The sequence below is a fragment of the Colossoma macropomum genome, unplaced genomic scaffold (genome assembly GCF_904425465.1).
Source record: "Colossoma macropomum unplaced genomic scaffold, Colossoma_macropomum, whole genome shotgun sequence".
NCBI lineage: Eukaryota > Metazoa > Chordata > Actinopteri > Characiformes > Serrasalmidae > Colossoma > Colossoma macropomum.
This window is the reverse complement of record NW_023494788.1, coordinates 11,786,833-11,804,121: the sequence shown is the minus strand read 5'-3', so window position 1 is coordinate 11,804,121 and position 17,289 is coordinate 11,786,833. Positions and strand designations below refer to the sequence as shown.

The 17,289-nt window shown below is 39.1% G+C and overlaps 1 protein-coding gene across 2 annotated transcripts in view; it reads left to right on the top strand.

The window, feature by feature from the left end:
- Positions 1 to 17,289, top strand: part of psd2 (pleckstrin and Sec7 domain containing 2) — a 57,624-nt gene that overhangs the window by 19,467 nt on the left and 20,868 nt on the right. Inside the window, exon 1 of one of the 2 annotated variants that reach the window (XM_036568473.1) lies at positions 13,297 to 13,623. The exons of the other annotated variant lie outside the window; for it this stretch is intronic. Coding sequence (XP_036424366.1) covers positions 13,547 to 13,623 — 77 coding nt within the window. The 5' untranslated portion in view covers positions 13,297 to 13,546. Of the gene's footprint in view, positions 1 to 13,296; positions 13,624 to 17,289 lie in introns of those variants that run through there. 2 annotated transcript variants of the gene reach the window in all.

Below are 17,289 nucleotides of genomic sequence, written 5' to 3'. Positions count from 1 at the left end.
TAGTATCATCTCCCTCTGAATCCCTCATGTCAGTTAAACAATTAAACATGCCTGAATAGCATCCGTCAAGGTTTCAGAAATGGGGAGGATGCTATGAAGTTCCTTACTGCAGATTCATACATCAGTAGTGTAGTCTTCTTCACATGCATGGTTATCAACGTATCCATGATGTAGATTGCATACAAAAGTTTTGCCAACCCTGGTCAAATTACATAGTTGGTTGTTTTTTGAAGAGAGAAGAGGTACACAATCTCTGCAACAAATTATTAAAAAAATCATTTATCTGCAAATGTTAATGCACAATTACTTTATATTTGATTAACTTAAAAAAAAACAGAAACAAATAAATAATACAAAGTTTGGACACTGTACTAAGCCAGAACTTAGTAACACCCCTTTTGACCAGAATCACAGCTTTCAAATTCTATTTGTAGCCAGCTAGGAGTCTTTATATTCTTTCTTTAGTTTTCATACACTCTTCCCTGCAGAACTCTTGTAGTTCTACGAAATGCTTGGGCCATTTTGCATACACAGCATGTTTAAGATCAGCCCACAGATTTTCAGTGATGTTCATGTCAGGGGACTCTGAGGCAAATTTCAAAAGCATCAGTTTACATTTCTTGAAATAGTTTATGGTGTATTTTGAGGTATATTCTGGATCACTGTCCTGTTGTAGAAGCTTCTTTTCAACTTCAGTGTCTTGACTGATGGAGTTACATTTACTTAAAGAATTTGCTGATATTTGGTAGAATTCATTCATCCATCTACATGTGCAATGTTTCATGTGATACTGGCTGCCACACAACCCCAAAGCATAATAGATAAACCCCCATGCTTCACAGTTAGCAAGGTGTTCTTATCATCATATGCTGCTCCTTTTTTCTCCAAACTGTGGCCAAAGAGTTTTATTTTTATTTCATCGGTCCACAGTACTTATTTGCAAAATGCTTCTGGCTTATCTAGATGTCATTTTGCATACCTCAGACTGACTTTTGTGATGAGGTCACAGGTAAGATTTCCTTCTGATGAGGTTTTTTCTGTTTGGGAATGCAAGGCTGAACAGTAGAGCCATGCACCACCACTCCTGTGGCAGCTAAAGTCGTTTAATGTCGTATGAGAATTTGCTTTGTTAAGTGTTTAAAGATTTGGAGGACTTATTATGCTCTGGAATTGTCATCAGCTGATAATTACTAATGACAACTCTTGATCTGCCTAACCAGCACTAACGAGTCAGTTAAGGCCTAACAAGTTAAATAAGTTCTGAGAAAACTTTTCCACATGCCTCAATTACTTTTTCTTTACTATTTTTACATTAATCAAATAAAATGACTGCACATTAACATTGGCAGAAAATATTATTTTTAAAAGAGCTTGCTGCAGAGGTTGTGTTTACTTCTTTTTGCTTTAAAAAATCTTTTGCATACCAGCGTAATTTTATCGTTGAAGTGCTAATGTAGGGCTGGATTTAAACTCTGCCAGGGTTGTAGATCTCCAGAAGCTGGATTGGCCATCCTTTCTCTAAAACAAGAATTAAATGATGACTGGTCATCAGTGATACCGGTACTGATATGTATCCAATTTGGCCAGCAGGTGGCATGCAGAGCTCAGTTACTGACCATGTCTATTATAGTTGATGACTCTGGCCGAAGTGGAGAATTAGTTGTGTTTTAGTAATCTATTTGTGTGTAGCTGTATAGATATTAAACAGTCACGATATTAAGACATTACAGCTTCATACACTAATTAAATGCCCAGAACATATGGTAGACATTTCCACTAGAGAAACTACAACAGTACAAAGAAACACATTCTGTACTCCCAACATTTGTGGGCTTAATGTTCTCTCCTGCTGTTTTGGGGCTGCTGAGCCTGGGATGTAGGTTACTGCTGTCTTTAGACTGCCTGATTTTGACTGAGAGCCAGAGTCCATGTGGAAAGAATTCCACTGCTGAGAGACAGACGTGGACAGAGGCTGATTTAAATCCAAGGCTGTTGTCCTTCAACAGATATCTCTGTCTCAGAGACATGTGCCTTGGTTTCTCAATGGAGTCCCCCTTTCTCTCTCTCTCTCTCTCTCTGAGTATCTCTTGTTTCCTCTCTCCCCCCTCCTCCTCTCACTCTGTCTTCCTCTCCTCTCTCTCTCTCTTCCTCTCTCTCTTCCTCTATCTCTGTCTTCCTCTCTCTCTCTCTCTTTCTTCCTCTCTCTCCGTCTTCCTCTCTCTCTCTCTCTCTCTCTCTCTCTCTCTCTTTCTTCCTTTCTCTGTCTTACTCTCTCTCTCCCTCTTTCTTCCTCTCTCTCTCTCCGTCTTCCTCTCTCTCTCTCTCTCTCTCTCTCTCTCTCTCTCTCTCTCTCTCTCCATCCGTCTGGAATGCTAAGCAGCAGATGTTGTGATTTTTTTTCTCCCCCCCACTTTTAAACGACTAGCAGCTTCCTGCCCCCCAGTGCGGCTGAATGAAGCATTGTTTTTAGGGAGGGTGACATCATTGCCTTTGGCTTTCCTCTTGCACGGCGGGAGCCTTGCTCCAGATTTCACTCGCATTGTTTAGCCTGAACTGCTGCTAGCCTCATCAGTAAATGAACCTTCATTACTCCATTACTCTACAAGATGTCATCTGCTCGCTTATCATTAACTGCGGGGAGCTAAAGCTACATTAGCATGGTAGCTATTCACCTGTGCAGTGGACAGATGAAAAAGGCTATTAATTAAAATGCCTCTCTTAATGTTAGTGGCTAACATCATTAGCTTGCGGTCCATTAGAGTCCCGTAACACTACAATGGACACATGTGCTGCTCATTAGCAGCCCTTTGGTGCATTAGAGCAGCATGGTGGCTACATGCTTGATGAAGAGCAGGGTGGGGGGACCACTTCCTGTCCTGGGGGGCAGTACTACTACTACACAGTTCAGTGCTCTCCTTTGCTGTAACACACATGATTCAACTCATCCAGCCCTTTGTGAGTTGTATCAACTCTGTTTGAGGGGAAACATTAAAGTGTGAAACAGTGAGGTCCTCCAGGCCTAAAGCTGGCCACCTCTGGTCTGCAGCTTCTTTCATCTATAAGAATGTGCTGCTCATTAGCAAATACACAGATTCCTGGGAGTACAGCACTAATCTGGGATAGTTCGTCTAGAACAGGGGTGTCAAACTCAAACACTAAAGGGGCCACATTAAAAAATCTCAACAAATCTGTGGGGCAGAGGAAAAAAATGTTTTTATTTCATTTTTGATTAATGTTGTGCTATAACCCGAACTGGTCATTGTTTATTCAAAATGCGCTAAAACTTCAGCAGTAAAATATAGGCACTTGTAGTAGAGCTTGAAATATTACACGAATACATGAAGTATTTAAAATTCCAATGTCCCCAGGTGCTCAGTCTTTTAAACCTACCTATCTGCTTGAACTAGACACCTGGCATCTTTTCATTGCTGCAAGTTCATTAAGTCTTGGGCTCAATTTCTGAGATGCTGAGCTGACGTTTGCTTTTTTTATATTGGTTGAAACACAGCTAAAATGCAGCTAGTGTGTTTGGTGATATAACTGGTGTGGAATTGTATAGAATTGTGTAGAATTGAGGTGTAACCGCTGCCCCATAGACTGTTATTGGGGTAGGAGAGTCAGAGCACACATTACGTTGCAGTGCACGCTGGAGATTGTAGTGCAGAGCATTGTGAAACGGGCTAATATTAATAGAAGATCAGAATAAGATCAGGCTGGATAAGATTGTGTCGTGGGCCTGATCTGGCCCGCAGGCCTTGTGTTTGACACATGGGGTCTAGATCCTTGAACACAGTCAGCTGTGATAACATCATGAAAATCAGTATGAAAAACCATCTAACATCAAATTATATCAAATGATATATGATTTGTATTGCTGTGTTGAGCATGCTAGAGTCTTACTGAACTCCTTGCCATATCTCTTATGATGAGAAGGTTTATAATGTGGTTATAGACAGCTGGTCCTGATCTTGAATGTTTATCCATCTCCTCTGCATGCTGCAGTATGGTGTTTACTGCAAAAATGTGTTTACACAAAATCTGAAGCTAACTTCAGAGTATGTTGGAACCCAAATCATGTGAGTGCTGTTAAATTGGCAGTCCCTTAGTTCCCTGAGTCTTGGAAGAATTACAAACTGTTTATCAACCAATCCTTTACTCATTCAAAGTGAATTTTCACTGCGTGTGTTTGTGTGTGTGTGTGTGTGTGCTTGTTTTCATACATTTTCAGACAAAAATCTCCTGACTTTGTAGAAAAACCAGTAGGAAAAAGGGATAACCAACAGCATCAGAACCAGCAAAATGGTCCTGAATTTACAAAAGCTACATTTCTTTCTTTTGGTTACTGAGGTTAAACCCTTAAATGGCCTGGGCCCAGCAGCAGGCCCCACTTCTATAACCTAAGAACAATATTGAAGTTCCTGTAGTTACTGAATAATAAGCCATAATATGTGATAAATCTAGGAAGTTATTCATTTTCAGTATCAGAAAAAAAGCAGTTAATATATATTTCACAAAAAGTACACAGAAGCCTCCAACAAAAACTATAATATCAAATCTATCAGCATTTTGTCCACTTTTTACTGCCAGTTTAACTCTTAGTAGCAACAACTACCCAAACACACCTTAGCTGCCTTGAATCTCTTTCTCGTGTACATCTAAAGTAGCTTAATGGAGAGCTTTTTGAGGACATTACATATAAAATAATAGAGAAAATTGGACTCTAACAGCCATGCAAGACCTGCTAGACACTGAAACTGTCCCCATCAGATAAACAGCACTTAGGGGTTTCATATTTGAGAAAGAGAAGAAAATCAAGCTTCACTCTTGCTTCAGATCCATCCTTCCACTGTGAAAGACAACTCAACATTATGAGTCTGGAAGGATGTGTAGCTGTCAAGCAGCCACTATTGAGAAAAGAAAACAGGCAAAAAAGAAGAACTTTTGCAATGGAACACTGTGGAGTAAGTTTTATGGACTGATGAGGTTCAGCTTGTAATTGGGATTATATGGATCATGAGAAGCAGCAAATGCAACAAACATCTAAGACTGAACTTTGGAGGTGTGGAATATCTCTGCAGATTTCTTTCAAAAACTGAAAGTAAGTATCCTGAAAAGAATAGAAGCTGTACACACTAAATGAAAAATATTTAGATATTTCTGTGTAATTTTCTGTTAAGTATTAAGTACTGTGCAAAAGTTTTATACACCTCAGCACACTGTTTAAAACCATTTATCTTGGCAATATGTGTGTTTTTGCTTGTAAAAACATCATTAAACATTGGAATACACACAAATAGACACAAACAAACATAAATGCAGTAAAAAGTAACAAAAATTTCTTCTTTTCAAAAAAAGTTCCCAGAAGTTGGAGAAGTTTGGTTCCAAAGTCCTCTGGACGCCTCCAGCCATTGCATAGACTTGTTTAATTCCACCACCAGCACACCTGATTAAATTTAATAAAAAATTGATTAGCCAAACCAGGGATTGGATTAAAAAAGTAATACTGGGCTGCCATGAGGTGAAGTTTATAAATGATTACACAAACACGCTGACATATGTCAAATCAATTGTTGTATTATTATTATTTGTGTTTATTCTAAAATGTATGTTTTTCTGATGTTTTGACTGGATATTAAATAAATGAAATGGTGGTCTTTGCACAGTGTTGTTTATAGATATTTACATATATATAACACATATGGCACAAATGTATAATTTCATGTCCTGATATTGTATAAAAACCAGTTTGTTTCTGCATCTCATACATTTTTTTTACAGTCTGTGTTTGCTGGTGTGTGTTTACAAACCTTACTGTCTGTCGATGATAGCAGTGATTTCCCATTAGAGACCCCGGCCACAGAAACCACCAACACCCCTCCCCCCATCATCTTAAGATCAATCTGTTCATTTTCAGAGGCTTGAAAAGCTCTCTCTACACTTCATTACCCTTGGATTGGAATTGACCTCCGAGTTTAGATTCAATTAGTCTGTAAAACAGGCAGCAGCTCAGATGTACTGGACTGCTTTCAGAATGGACTGACAGTCACTTCACAACAGGCTCTTCCTGCTTTGTGTGCCTCAGTTGTGTTCCAGCAAACCTTCTCTTCTCTTCTCTTCTCTTCTCTTCTCTTCTCTTCTCTTCTCTTCTCTTCTCTTCGCTCTTAGTCACTCTTCTGACTTCTTGCCAGTGTTATTTTGCAGACCCCCATGTCTAATTTGCCCTCTCTGGCTGTCTCTCTATGTTGTGCATGCATAGTGACATGCAAACACACACTTGCACATGCATTTACACACACACACACACACACACACACACACACACACTTCCTTTTGCCACACATGCATTAATCATATATAGTACATTTGCACATTTAGGCCTATATTTATCCAAAGTGGAGGGAAAATGTGCTTCTTTTGGAATGTGTCCTATATGTACACACACATAAACTCTGCTTTTTGTTATGGATATTTCTCTCTCTCGCTCTCTGTCTCTCTCTCTCTCTCTCGCTCACACACACACACACACACACACACACACACACATACACATACATCCTGTCTGGTTCTGTTCCATCCAGTGGGTGAAATTGTAGTTCAGATGATGACTTTTCCTCACAGGATACACTGAGTACTGCTCTCATACACAATCAGTTCAGTTCTTTTATTCACTTTACTGTTACTGTTTGTTACCCTACAGAAATAACTGTAATCCTACTTTCTATATTTTAACAATGTTAGTGTATCTGCAGATATATACAGAGATGGGAAACAAATATTCAGGTACAGAAATGATGGGGTAAAATATTCAGACATCATCAATTAATAACATTTGTACTTTGTTGCAAAGTTGTTGTTTGTTGGCAGTCAAGGGCGTCACTAGAGGTTTATGGATTGGGGGTCTAGGGCTGCAATAGGGGGATCTGGGGCATGGGCTCAAAAGAGAATTTTTTTTATGGACCAAAACTGTTCATAATGCTCTTTTCGAGTAGCAACAACACAAAAGTGTCAAGTATATCAGCCGTGATAAGTATATCAAAAAATGGTTATTTGGTCAAATTGGCACACATTAGATCTGTCTCTTCGTGGTTTGTATTAAGTACAGAGCTACTATAACATACACTATATCCATCCACTTACAACAGGCACAGATCAAGCAATGCTGCCTCCTTTCTCTTAGATAAGCTGCAAGGTCCTAAATATTTTATTCAAACACACAGATTATAGCTCAGTTCAGTCTCAGTTAGTGCAATCAGAAAGAGCATGATTTTGCTCTGTAGGCGTGTTAAATAAGGTGACAGAATTTTACAGTCATAGTGACAAATATTATATTTTCACAGTTAAGTTAAATTACATTCAGTATTAATTTTAACCAAAAGCTTATACAGCTCTCCCTCACTTTCTTCTTGATCGCTAACCTCCATCAGATCTGCTCTTTCAGCTTCTTCTCTCCTTTGATTCCTGTGTTTAGTATTGCATTCATTTTATTAAACTCAGGTTTACAAGAACTCTGTGATCAATCCACTTAATCTTTTTTTTGTTTTAACAGGTAAAATCTTCTTTTTTTGTTCGAACTAGTAAAAATCTTTTTTTGATTTAACTGGTAAAAATGTGGTAAAAGTCTTCAGCGGAGCTGCTGCTTCTTAATTTCCATCTACAGATTGAGGAATTGAGGGATAGAAAACTGTGTTATGAGGACCTTTACACTCAAAGTTGAAGTCGCTTCTTGTTTAAATTTCTTGTTCCACCAGCAGTCCATTTTGGCACTTTGCAACAAGAAAATTCGAACAAAAATCTGGCAGACAGCCTCGTCCTTTTCACTGACATTAACTTACTGTAAACAGCAATATATAACAAATGCTGATGTCATTGTTTCCAAGTACTGAAGAGAAATCTAAAAACAAAGAATATAAAGAGTGGTCAATAACGTTATTTCTATCTCTCTTGTTCATTCCCACTCTCGCACTTACTCAAGTGAGATTAAACTACTTGGCTTCTCATCTAGCTAGTTAGCTAGCAAATGTTAGTGTTAGCCTAGCCTCTTTTCTTCACCTCACTTAAACCAAAAGTCAACCAAAGTTGGCTAGAGTTAGGCAACCAAGTAAAAAAACAGATATCCTGCTATACTGACCATCATTTACCACAAATCCATATTGTAGGTGGATATATTCACTCTGTGTATTTTAGATTTTGAATAAGGTCTAATGTTTATTTTGATTAGCTTTTAGCCAAAATCTTCAGCTCGGCTACTGATTAACTTGAAGTGCATAACCAGAGCCCCCCTTCTCCAGGTCTCATATGATTTGCACGTTACATTAGTCAATCTCTGGTAGGACAGCAGAGGCAGTGCTGCACTGCAGCAGCAACAGCAGCAGCACCCCCCACCCCCACCCCCCCAAGGACGTGCCATGCTATTAAAGTCTGTTGTAAATAAGAATAATCTATAAAGGATTTGGACTAGTAATGTACATTTACTTAGGACGGAGGGCCAAATAACGTTTAGGCTAAACCCCCCCTAAAATCAGTCCAGCAACGCCCATGTTAGCAGTTACAGCATGTACGGTAAGACCTAACTATCTTTTTTCAGCTTTGTGGTTCAATTGTAGTCAATTTCTTTTGGCATTCATTTTGGTTACAAGGGATCCTCTGTTAAATTTTCCCTCTCTATAAATTTTCAGTGAGATTTAGGTCAGAGGATTGGCTAGACCATGCAAGCACAGGTGTTCTTGGGGTCATATGCGCAAACCTTCTTTTCTCCAACCATGACGAGCTGAATTATTGCCTAAACCATATATTTTAGTTTTGTCTAAAAGAGTCCAAAACCGTTCCAAAGCCGTTTTGATTTGTCTAAATCAGGGTGGTGAACTTAGGGGCTAGAGTCCAGCACAGTTTGGTGATTTCCCTTCTCTAGCACAATGACTAAATCTGGTAATTAGCTGATGAGTTGAATCAGGTGTGCTTGAGCAGGAAGATCACCAAACTAGGCAGGAATCTGGCCGTCCAGGATGCTTGTGTGTAAATTTTAGGTGCAAATGGTTTTCAGTAGAGGAAGTGTTTTTAGCTCTGTAAGTATTTTAAATAACAAGTAAGTGCCTCAGTACTTGTTTTTCCTTCATTCTGTATGAAAAATATAGGATACTGGCATATCAGGTATCAGATATCGACATCGGGCTGCAGTTCAGATATTGGTACATCCAAATATTTCACCTCTTTATCTAACATAGGAACCAAGGCACTACTGAGCCATAAAGAATTTATAAAATACAATCTGCTTCCATTAAATGGATAATGTTACTGATAATCTGTGAGTGGTCCTCTGGTAGCCTGTGAATTTAGGCCCATGGGCCTTTGAATATCCGCCATTATTCTGCTGGCTTTGCTAACTCGTGCGCTAGCACCTGTGCTGAATCTGTCTCTTTTTAGCTCAGTGAGATGTGTGAGTGTGTGTGTTTTGATGAGGATGTACACAGAGCTTCAGAGGAAGCGAGGAACACTGCTGAGAAGAAAAGTGAGATGAAAGTGAGACGACTCTGAGACGATGGTGAAGCGGAGGAGATGAATCTCCAGGGGGAGCATTAATCTCCTGTCACCACGGCGACAGAGGCTGTCCTAAAGGATGTCAGAGAGAGAAACTGAGTGTATGTGCAGGGGTGAGAAGGTGTGTGGTAGTGCTTGAACATCTGACTGTATAAATAGATATGTGTGTGTGTGTGTGTGTTGTGTGTGTTGTGTCTTTGTCACTGTTTCTGTTCTTGCTGTTAAATCCTCTCAGTTTTTTATCACTCTGCAGCCTGTCTGCTGTGGGTTTAGACTCAGTCTAATAATAGCTCTGTTCTCTCTCAGACACATCATTAAAGCATTACAGCATGACAGTGCAGCAAAGTGAGACAGGAAACAGGGCCTAAGACCCCAGCATCTACAGCACTTAGCAAAAAGTCATAGCCCACCTAAAGAAATCTTATTTTAAACTATTTGTCTGGGTAGGAAGCATTTATTTGCTCAAAAACACTGCCTGAATAAATAAATAAAGTTTACGTCTGTCAGTCAGTTCTATCTATCTATCTCTCTCTCTATCATATATACAGAGAGAGAAAGAGAGATGCACAGATAGATGTGTATGCATTTATCTTTATGCTTGTCTCTCTCTCTCTCTCTCTCTATATATATATATATATATATATATATGTATATATATATATATATATATATACACACACACACACACACACACATACAGTGGTGTGATAACTTGTTGGGCTACCCTTAGCAGCAACAACTGCAATCAAGCATTTGCGATAACTGGCAGTGAGTCTTTTACAGCGCTGTGGAGGAATTTTGGCCACTCATCTTTGCAGAATTGTTTTAATTCAGCCACATTGGAGGGTTTCCGAGCATGAACCGCCTTTTTAAGGTCATGCCACAGCATCTCAATCGGATTCAGGTCAGGACTTTGACTTTTGTTTTTCTTAAGCCATTCAGAGGTGGACTTGCTGGTGTGTTTTGGATCATTGTCCTGCTGCAGAACCCAAGTGCGCTTCAGCTTAAGGTCACAAACAGATGGCCGGACATTCTCCTTCAGGATTTTTTGGTAGACAGCAGAATTCATGGTTCCATTTACCACAGCACGTCTTCCAGGTCCTGAAGCAGCAAAACAGCCCCAGACCATCACACTGCCACCACCATATTTTACTGCTGGTATGATGTTCCTTTTCTGAAATGCTGTGTTACTTCTACGCCAGATGTAATGGGACATACACCTTCCAAAAAGTTCAACTTTTGTCTCGTCAGTCCACAGAGTATTCTCCCAAAAGTCTTGGGGATCATCAAGATGTTTTCTTGCAAAACTGAGACGAGCCTTTATGTTCTTTTTGCTCAGCAGTGGTTTTCTTCTTGGAACTCTGCCATGCAGGCCATTTTTGCCCAGTCTCTTTCTTAGGGTGAAGTCATGAACACTGACTTTAACTGAGGCAAGTGAGGCCTGCAGTTCTTTGGATGTTGTTGTGGGGTCTTTTGGGACCTCTTGGATGAGTCGTCGCTGCGCTCTTGGGGTAATTTTGGTCGGCTGGTTGTTTCTCATTTGTTCCTGAATTTCTTTGGATCGCATCATGATGTCTAGCTTTTGAGGATCTTTTGGTCTACTTCACTTTGTCAGGCAGGTCCTATTTAAGTGATTTCTTGATTGAGAACAGGTGTGGCAGTAATCAGGCCTGGGTGTGGCTAGGGAAATTGAACTCTTTCCAAAGATGTTTATGTTTTAACGGTTTGAACAGTTCATATGTTTTAATTATATATATATATATTATTATCAACTAAATCTTATCCTTCTGGGTCGCGGTGGGGTGCTGGAGCGGAAGGCAGGATACACCCTGGACAGGTCGCCAGTCCATCGCAGGGCAGACAGACAAACATACACAGTCACACCTAGGGGCAATTCAGCATGTCCAATCAGCCTGACTGCATGTTTTTGGACTGTGGGAGGAAACCGGAGTAAACCCACGCAGACAGGTGGAGAACAGGCAAACTCCACACAGAAATGACCCTGGTCACCCGGCCGGGAATGGAACCCAGGCCATTCTTGCTGTGAGGCGACAGCGCTACCCACTGCACCACCGTGCCGCCCTATATATATAAAAAATTTAATTTAAATATATTTTAAAATTAATCTAATTTCATTAAAAATATGACATTTGAAGGCTGAACTGAATGATCAGGCTGAAATTGCATTTAATGGTTACTGTGAAAAGGGGTTAAGCTACTTTCTCAGGTGTACTAAGTTTTTGTACAGTACTCTAACTCCATGTGCTTCATTTTAGGCCAGAGTATGTGAGTCAGATGATGATGATAACAAGAAAGAAAAAAACAGTGTGTGAGGAAGAAAAATATGATCCTTCTATTACAAGTGATGTCCAGAACAATGATAGCTAATGAAAGCGACACCGATAATACTGATGTTAGTGGTCAGATTATTGCTCTGTTGTTTGTAAGTGGGAAGTGAAGTGTATTGTGACTGCTGTTTACTGGAGCATGTAAATACCAGACACCAAATGTTTCCAGTCTAGTAGTGGGCTGGGTCTTAGCACCCCCAAACATGTCCTTGTCCTTCATTGTTAGCCTCCACACTGTATTTCTCTTCTTCTGCCTGTCTGTTTGCCCTCCAGCCGCACCCTCTGAGTCTTCCCGTCTCTGTGATGATGCACAGACCCAGGCGGTGAATGAAGGTATTTTAAAAGAAGAGAACATGTCAGGATGTGCCACACTTTGATAGACATCAGACTCTGTGTAAGCATATGTGGTGAGCGTCTGCATGCATGCTTGTGTTTATGCATGCATGCTTGTGTGTGCTTGCATATCTCAGGCAGTATCTGTATCTCTCTTTGCAGCAGATTAACCACTAGAATGGAAATGCAATTCAAAGCACAATCAAGGGTCAAAGATATAGTTAAAAACGGAAAAAAATGAAGTTGTTTTGCTTCATAAATTACTCATTTGTTTTTAAAATTTAATAATAATACAATAATAATAATAACAAAAACAATGCTGCCACTACTACCACTACTGCTACTACTACTACTAATAATAATACATTCAATTAATTAAATATTTAAGGTCCCATATAATTTATTTTCCCTATTATTTTCCCCTTGAGGTCCACTTATAACGTTTGTGTGGTTTAAGTACCCAAAGCTGTCATTTTGTACATGACTATTTTCCAACCTTTCCTCATTCTTTAGAATTCCACATGCTGTTTTTGTTACTGTGCCTTTAAGACTGATATGAGTAAATAATCTCTTTTCTGATTGGCCGCCTGTATTCATTCAAAAAACACTCAGAGCTGGAAATCTTAGAACTTCAACGTGAGTTGGGCGGGGCTAAAATGCAATAGGCTGTATAGATGTATATTATGTAAATTAGTTGGTTCTCACGAGATCAGAGAAACAATTAATTTAACTTTGCGGTTTAGTTTTCATATATGGATTATTTGAACTGTGGAATTAAAGAACCTTGGGTATATATGTGCTGTATATGTTATGCATATATAGGTCCTTTAAGAAAGGCCTACTGCTGCTTTTTCTATTTTCACGCTAATCAAATGAAAAACAGTCACTGCAGCCCTGCAGTCGTCCATCATAATGGACTTTCTGGCCTTGGTGATGAAAGCCACTGCTGGAATGACCCCGGTGCCCCCGGGCTTTTGGCCAGATCCGCACTTAAACCGTGGAAATATGAAAGGCCATTCACTAAAGACCATTGGCCATCCGGCTGAAGGCCCCGCCCCCTTCCTCTGCGAGGAGTTCGGTGAAGTTAGCTTAGCTCAGCCAGAACAGCAGCAGTGAGGGATAAAGAGCTCAGATAGCGAAGTTTTGAGTTCAGACCTGGTTGTCGTTCTCAGCCACGCCGTGTTCTTCTCAGACTGACATTAAGCTTTTATCGCCCGGGTTTTTCCCTTTTCATTTCCGAACGAACCTGACTGCCTCATCGTCAGAGCGCTCAGGGCAAATGGGTTTATTTGTAGTGGAAACATCTGAAATGTGTCGCCCACCGCGGGCATATGTCTGATCTCAGCGGGGAGAAGAAGATGTGGAAGGAGGAGTATGATGTTCATTTCCACTTTCTGCTCGAACTTCTGTGAGTTCAGTCTGCTTTACTTCATCTCAGTTAGGAGAATTAGGAGGAAACCGTGCTGCTGCGTTTCATTTGTGTAATGTTATGGGCAGAGGAGTCAGAGGTGGGTGGTAACTGGTTACCTGGCCCATTACTGTTGTCTACTGGTTTTTGGGTGGTAACTGGTTTTTACTCTGTACTTCGACTCTTTGAAAAGATGTTTTTTCAAGGGCTCTATAGTAAAGAGAATGGTTCTATTTAGAACCATGTGTTCTATATTGAGCCATTTAATGCTTAAATGGTTCTTTGCGTGGTGAAATACTTTCAAAGATTGATGGAGAATGTCTTGTATATGATTCTATATAGAACCTTATTGAAAATGGTTCTATATGGCAACAAAATGGTTCTTTTTTGTTACAAGCTGGACATCATAACAATAACAGAACACTTTTTAGTGCTATATAGAACAATTTTCAAAAAGATTCACATTCTCCATCAATCTGAAGAAGCATTTCACCATGCAAAGAAACATGAACTGGTTCTCTGTAGAACTCATGGTTCTAAATGGAACCACTGCCTTTACTGTAGAACCCTTGTAGAACCATCTCTTTTATGGGTATAGTGTATGTTCAAATGATAGTACTTTTATTTCTACTTAATTTATAAGGAACCAAATCTACTTTTTGCTCTGTGGCGTTTCTTTTTCAGGGTTCTTTGTTTTTGGATTTAATTCCATTCTGTTTTGTTGGTTCAGCTTCTGTCCTGCTTTACTGTTGCTCACACCTCTCACTTCTGAGCTTTAGCGCTTTAGACCAAAGGGATCCCACTTAGAGAAGAATGGAGCCTAACAAACTTCACTTCCTAAGCTGAGAGATGCTGCATGTAGTAATAAATTCCACTGCATTTCTAGAAGTAACTCTACTTAATTAGTTTATTGGTTTTTGGAAAGTTACTTTTGTTTGAGTCGTTATTTAACCACCGTTTTGACTTAAACATTGTTCACATTGTCTACTATACATGAGTATATAAAATATTGTTGCCTCAGATAGTGACTCATGTAGAAGTAAAGTTAGCTACCAAAATCCATTAGCACCAGGTCCGAAAACTCCCCAAGTACTGAGTTCCTCGTAGAACTGCAGTGGAACTTCGTAGCACATCCAACAAAGCAGTTGCTGAACCAACAGAACTGAGTCAACCACTTAACAAGGAATTAAGGATGAAATGTTAATGAATAAAATTAAACTCAGTAAACAGATTTTCTCACAAGCTTATTTTAGTAGATAATCATTTGAAATACTCAGGAAAGTACACATCCATCAAACGTATACTTGGGCCTGAGTGAATGGAGCTAGTTGGCTACTCTGGTTGGAGCTTTCAAAACTTTTCATTTCATTTTAAATTCATGAATATTTCGTTTTGATATAAAGACAGCTCTAGAAAGTGGAGCTCACAACAATGTTTCTTACATAACACATGCAGTAAAACAGCAGTCGTGTGCTTTTGCACAGGGTTACAGATTGATCAGGTTGTCTGACCGCGAGGTCTCCTGTTGCCCTTTGCTCATCCCTTCCAATGAAGTGGGTTGATTTTTTTCTTTATATTTTTGGAATTCACCTGTTTAAATATTGGTTCCCCGCTGCAGGAGGGGTGAGCAATATAGCAAAAATTCAGTGTGATGATACTTCATGTAATTTTCTCAATACACAATATTTATTATGATTGGTGAGGTTTGATAAGATGGAAGAGACAGAATGCACCAGTAGTTCCACTAATACTGCAAAATACTATGTTTTTGATTCAACATTTCACTTAACGTTGCACTAAATCCAGTTAAATAGAACTAATTATGCTCTTTTTGTCCTGAAACATCTATTTAGTGAGTGTTAAGTAGTGATGATATCCATGATTTACTCAGAAGAGCATATTGTGGTGTATTGACATAATTTGCCATGATATATATACATATATATATGTAATGTGTGTGTATATATATATATATATTCCATATACTTATACGTATTACTCTTTGGTCTCTCAGATAGTTAAACCGTTGTGTGTGCACCCTGTATGTGAAATCTTTAAACTAGTGTAGTTTTTAAGCCAGGCTGTGCTTTTTCTTTGAGAGTACACATGAATAAACACACAGACACTGAGAATTTGTCAGTATAAAAGGACATGATAACCTCCACACCTTCAGCTCCTTCAGCCTGACACACCTCTAGCTGGGGGCAGTACAAAACAAGCTGGCGTCAGGAGGGCACGCTGCCTGGCTGCTGTGAGTCATTAAACAGGCAGCCTCATGTTGTAATATGTAAGCACAGACAGGCAGGAACATTAATAGATGACAGTATTACTTTTTGGGGAGCACCTACTGGAAACAAGGGCATGTAAGGACTGCAACCACTCTTTATTCTGTTTTCTATTCCTGTGAAGACTGTTTTATTCTTCCCCTATCGTTCTCTATCTCTCTCATCTCTTTCTTTTTCTTTTTATTCTCTGTGCATTTTCTGTGCACATGTACAAACAGTACAAACATATGCTGTTGCCGTCATATCAAAACCTTTTCATGCAGTTTTTTTTTTGTTGTGTGAACTTCTCACCACAAATGTATCAACAGAGATGATGCTCAAACAATAATTTAAATTTAGATGATTGTCGCCTACAGAATTATCACAATAAACAGTACTATCATGATCTAAATTTAGTTACAAAGCGCCGCATGTGAGCGTTATAGTATACACTATACACTATAACTTGCACTTTCTGTGATGGTATTATAATTAACATGTAATCACCAAATGGGCTAGCTATTATTATTTAAATAATTTATAATATATTACAGGCACAAAGAGCCTGTAATGCTGTTAACATCCAGTGGTTCTCTGTGTTTGTTTGGTTGGAAACTAATCTATCCAGAAACTGGCATGTAGGCACCTTTCTTCTGAACAAGCTCATGTAGCAGAGCATATCTGATACACTGGAGTTCCTTTGATGTGCATGTCGTCCAGCGTTCTTTCCCCAGATTAAATCTACTGATCTTTCCAAGTGGTTTTCGAAGTATGTACGTGTGTAGTTAATTAGTTGGTGATGTTGTGTTTGTATAGTAATCTGTCATTAAGAACAGTCTTTTCTGTACAGTCATTGTATTTTTTTAACTAATCATAGACTACAATGATTGTACGAATGGAATGGTTAAATAAAGGCAAAGCAAAATAAAAAACGAAGCGGTATTCAAGTAGAACAGAAGAATTATCATGATACTGGAAATGATAATGACGTTAAGTGAATACAGTACATTACTGTCCGCTTAAGCTGTTTAATGTTTTAAACCTTCAGTATAAATTTGCAATAAGGCATCTAGGGCTGAGTATGTTTTGTGCTACCAACTGAATTACTTTAATACTATCAAGTATCAAAAAATTCAAGTCAGTACAGGTTTTAATGCGTGAGTTATCAGTTTTAGTCTCCATGAGCCAATAAATATGCTTTTTCCAAAAACTAGACATACATTCTGTATTCAGGTTATTAACATCAGCTTCTTAATTAGTCAGTAATCTTTTGTTTCTACCCATTTCCAGCATCTCACGCTCATTTCTGCTTTAAGACATTCGGGATTGGGTATTGAAGTCAAGGTGTCACTATTAATGTCAATTCTGAACCCCTGCCAGCAACGATATCTTTATCTGAGAT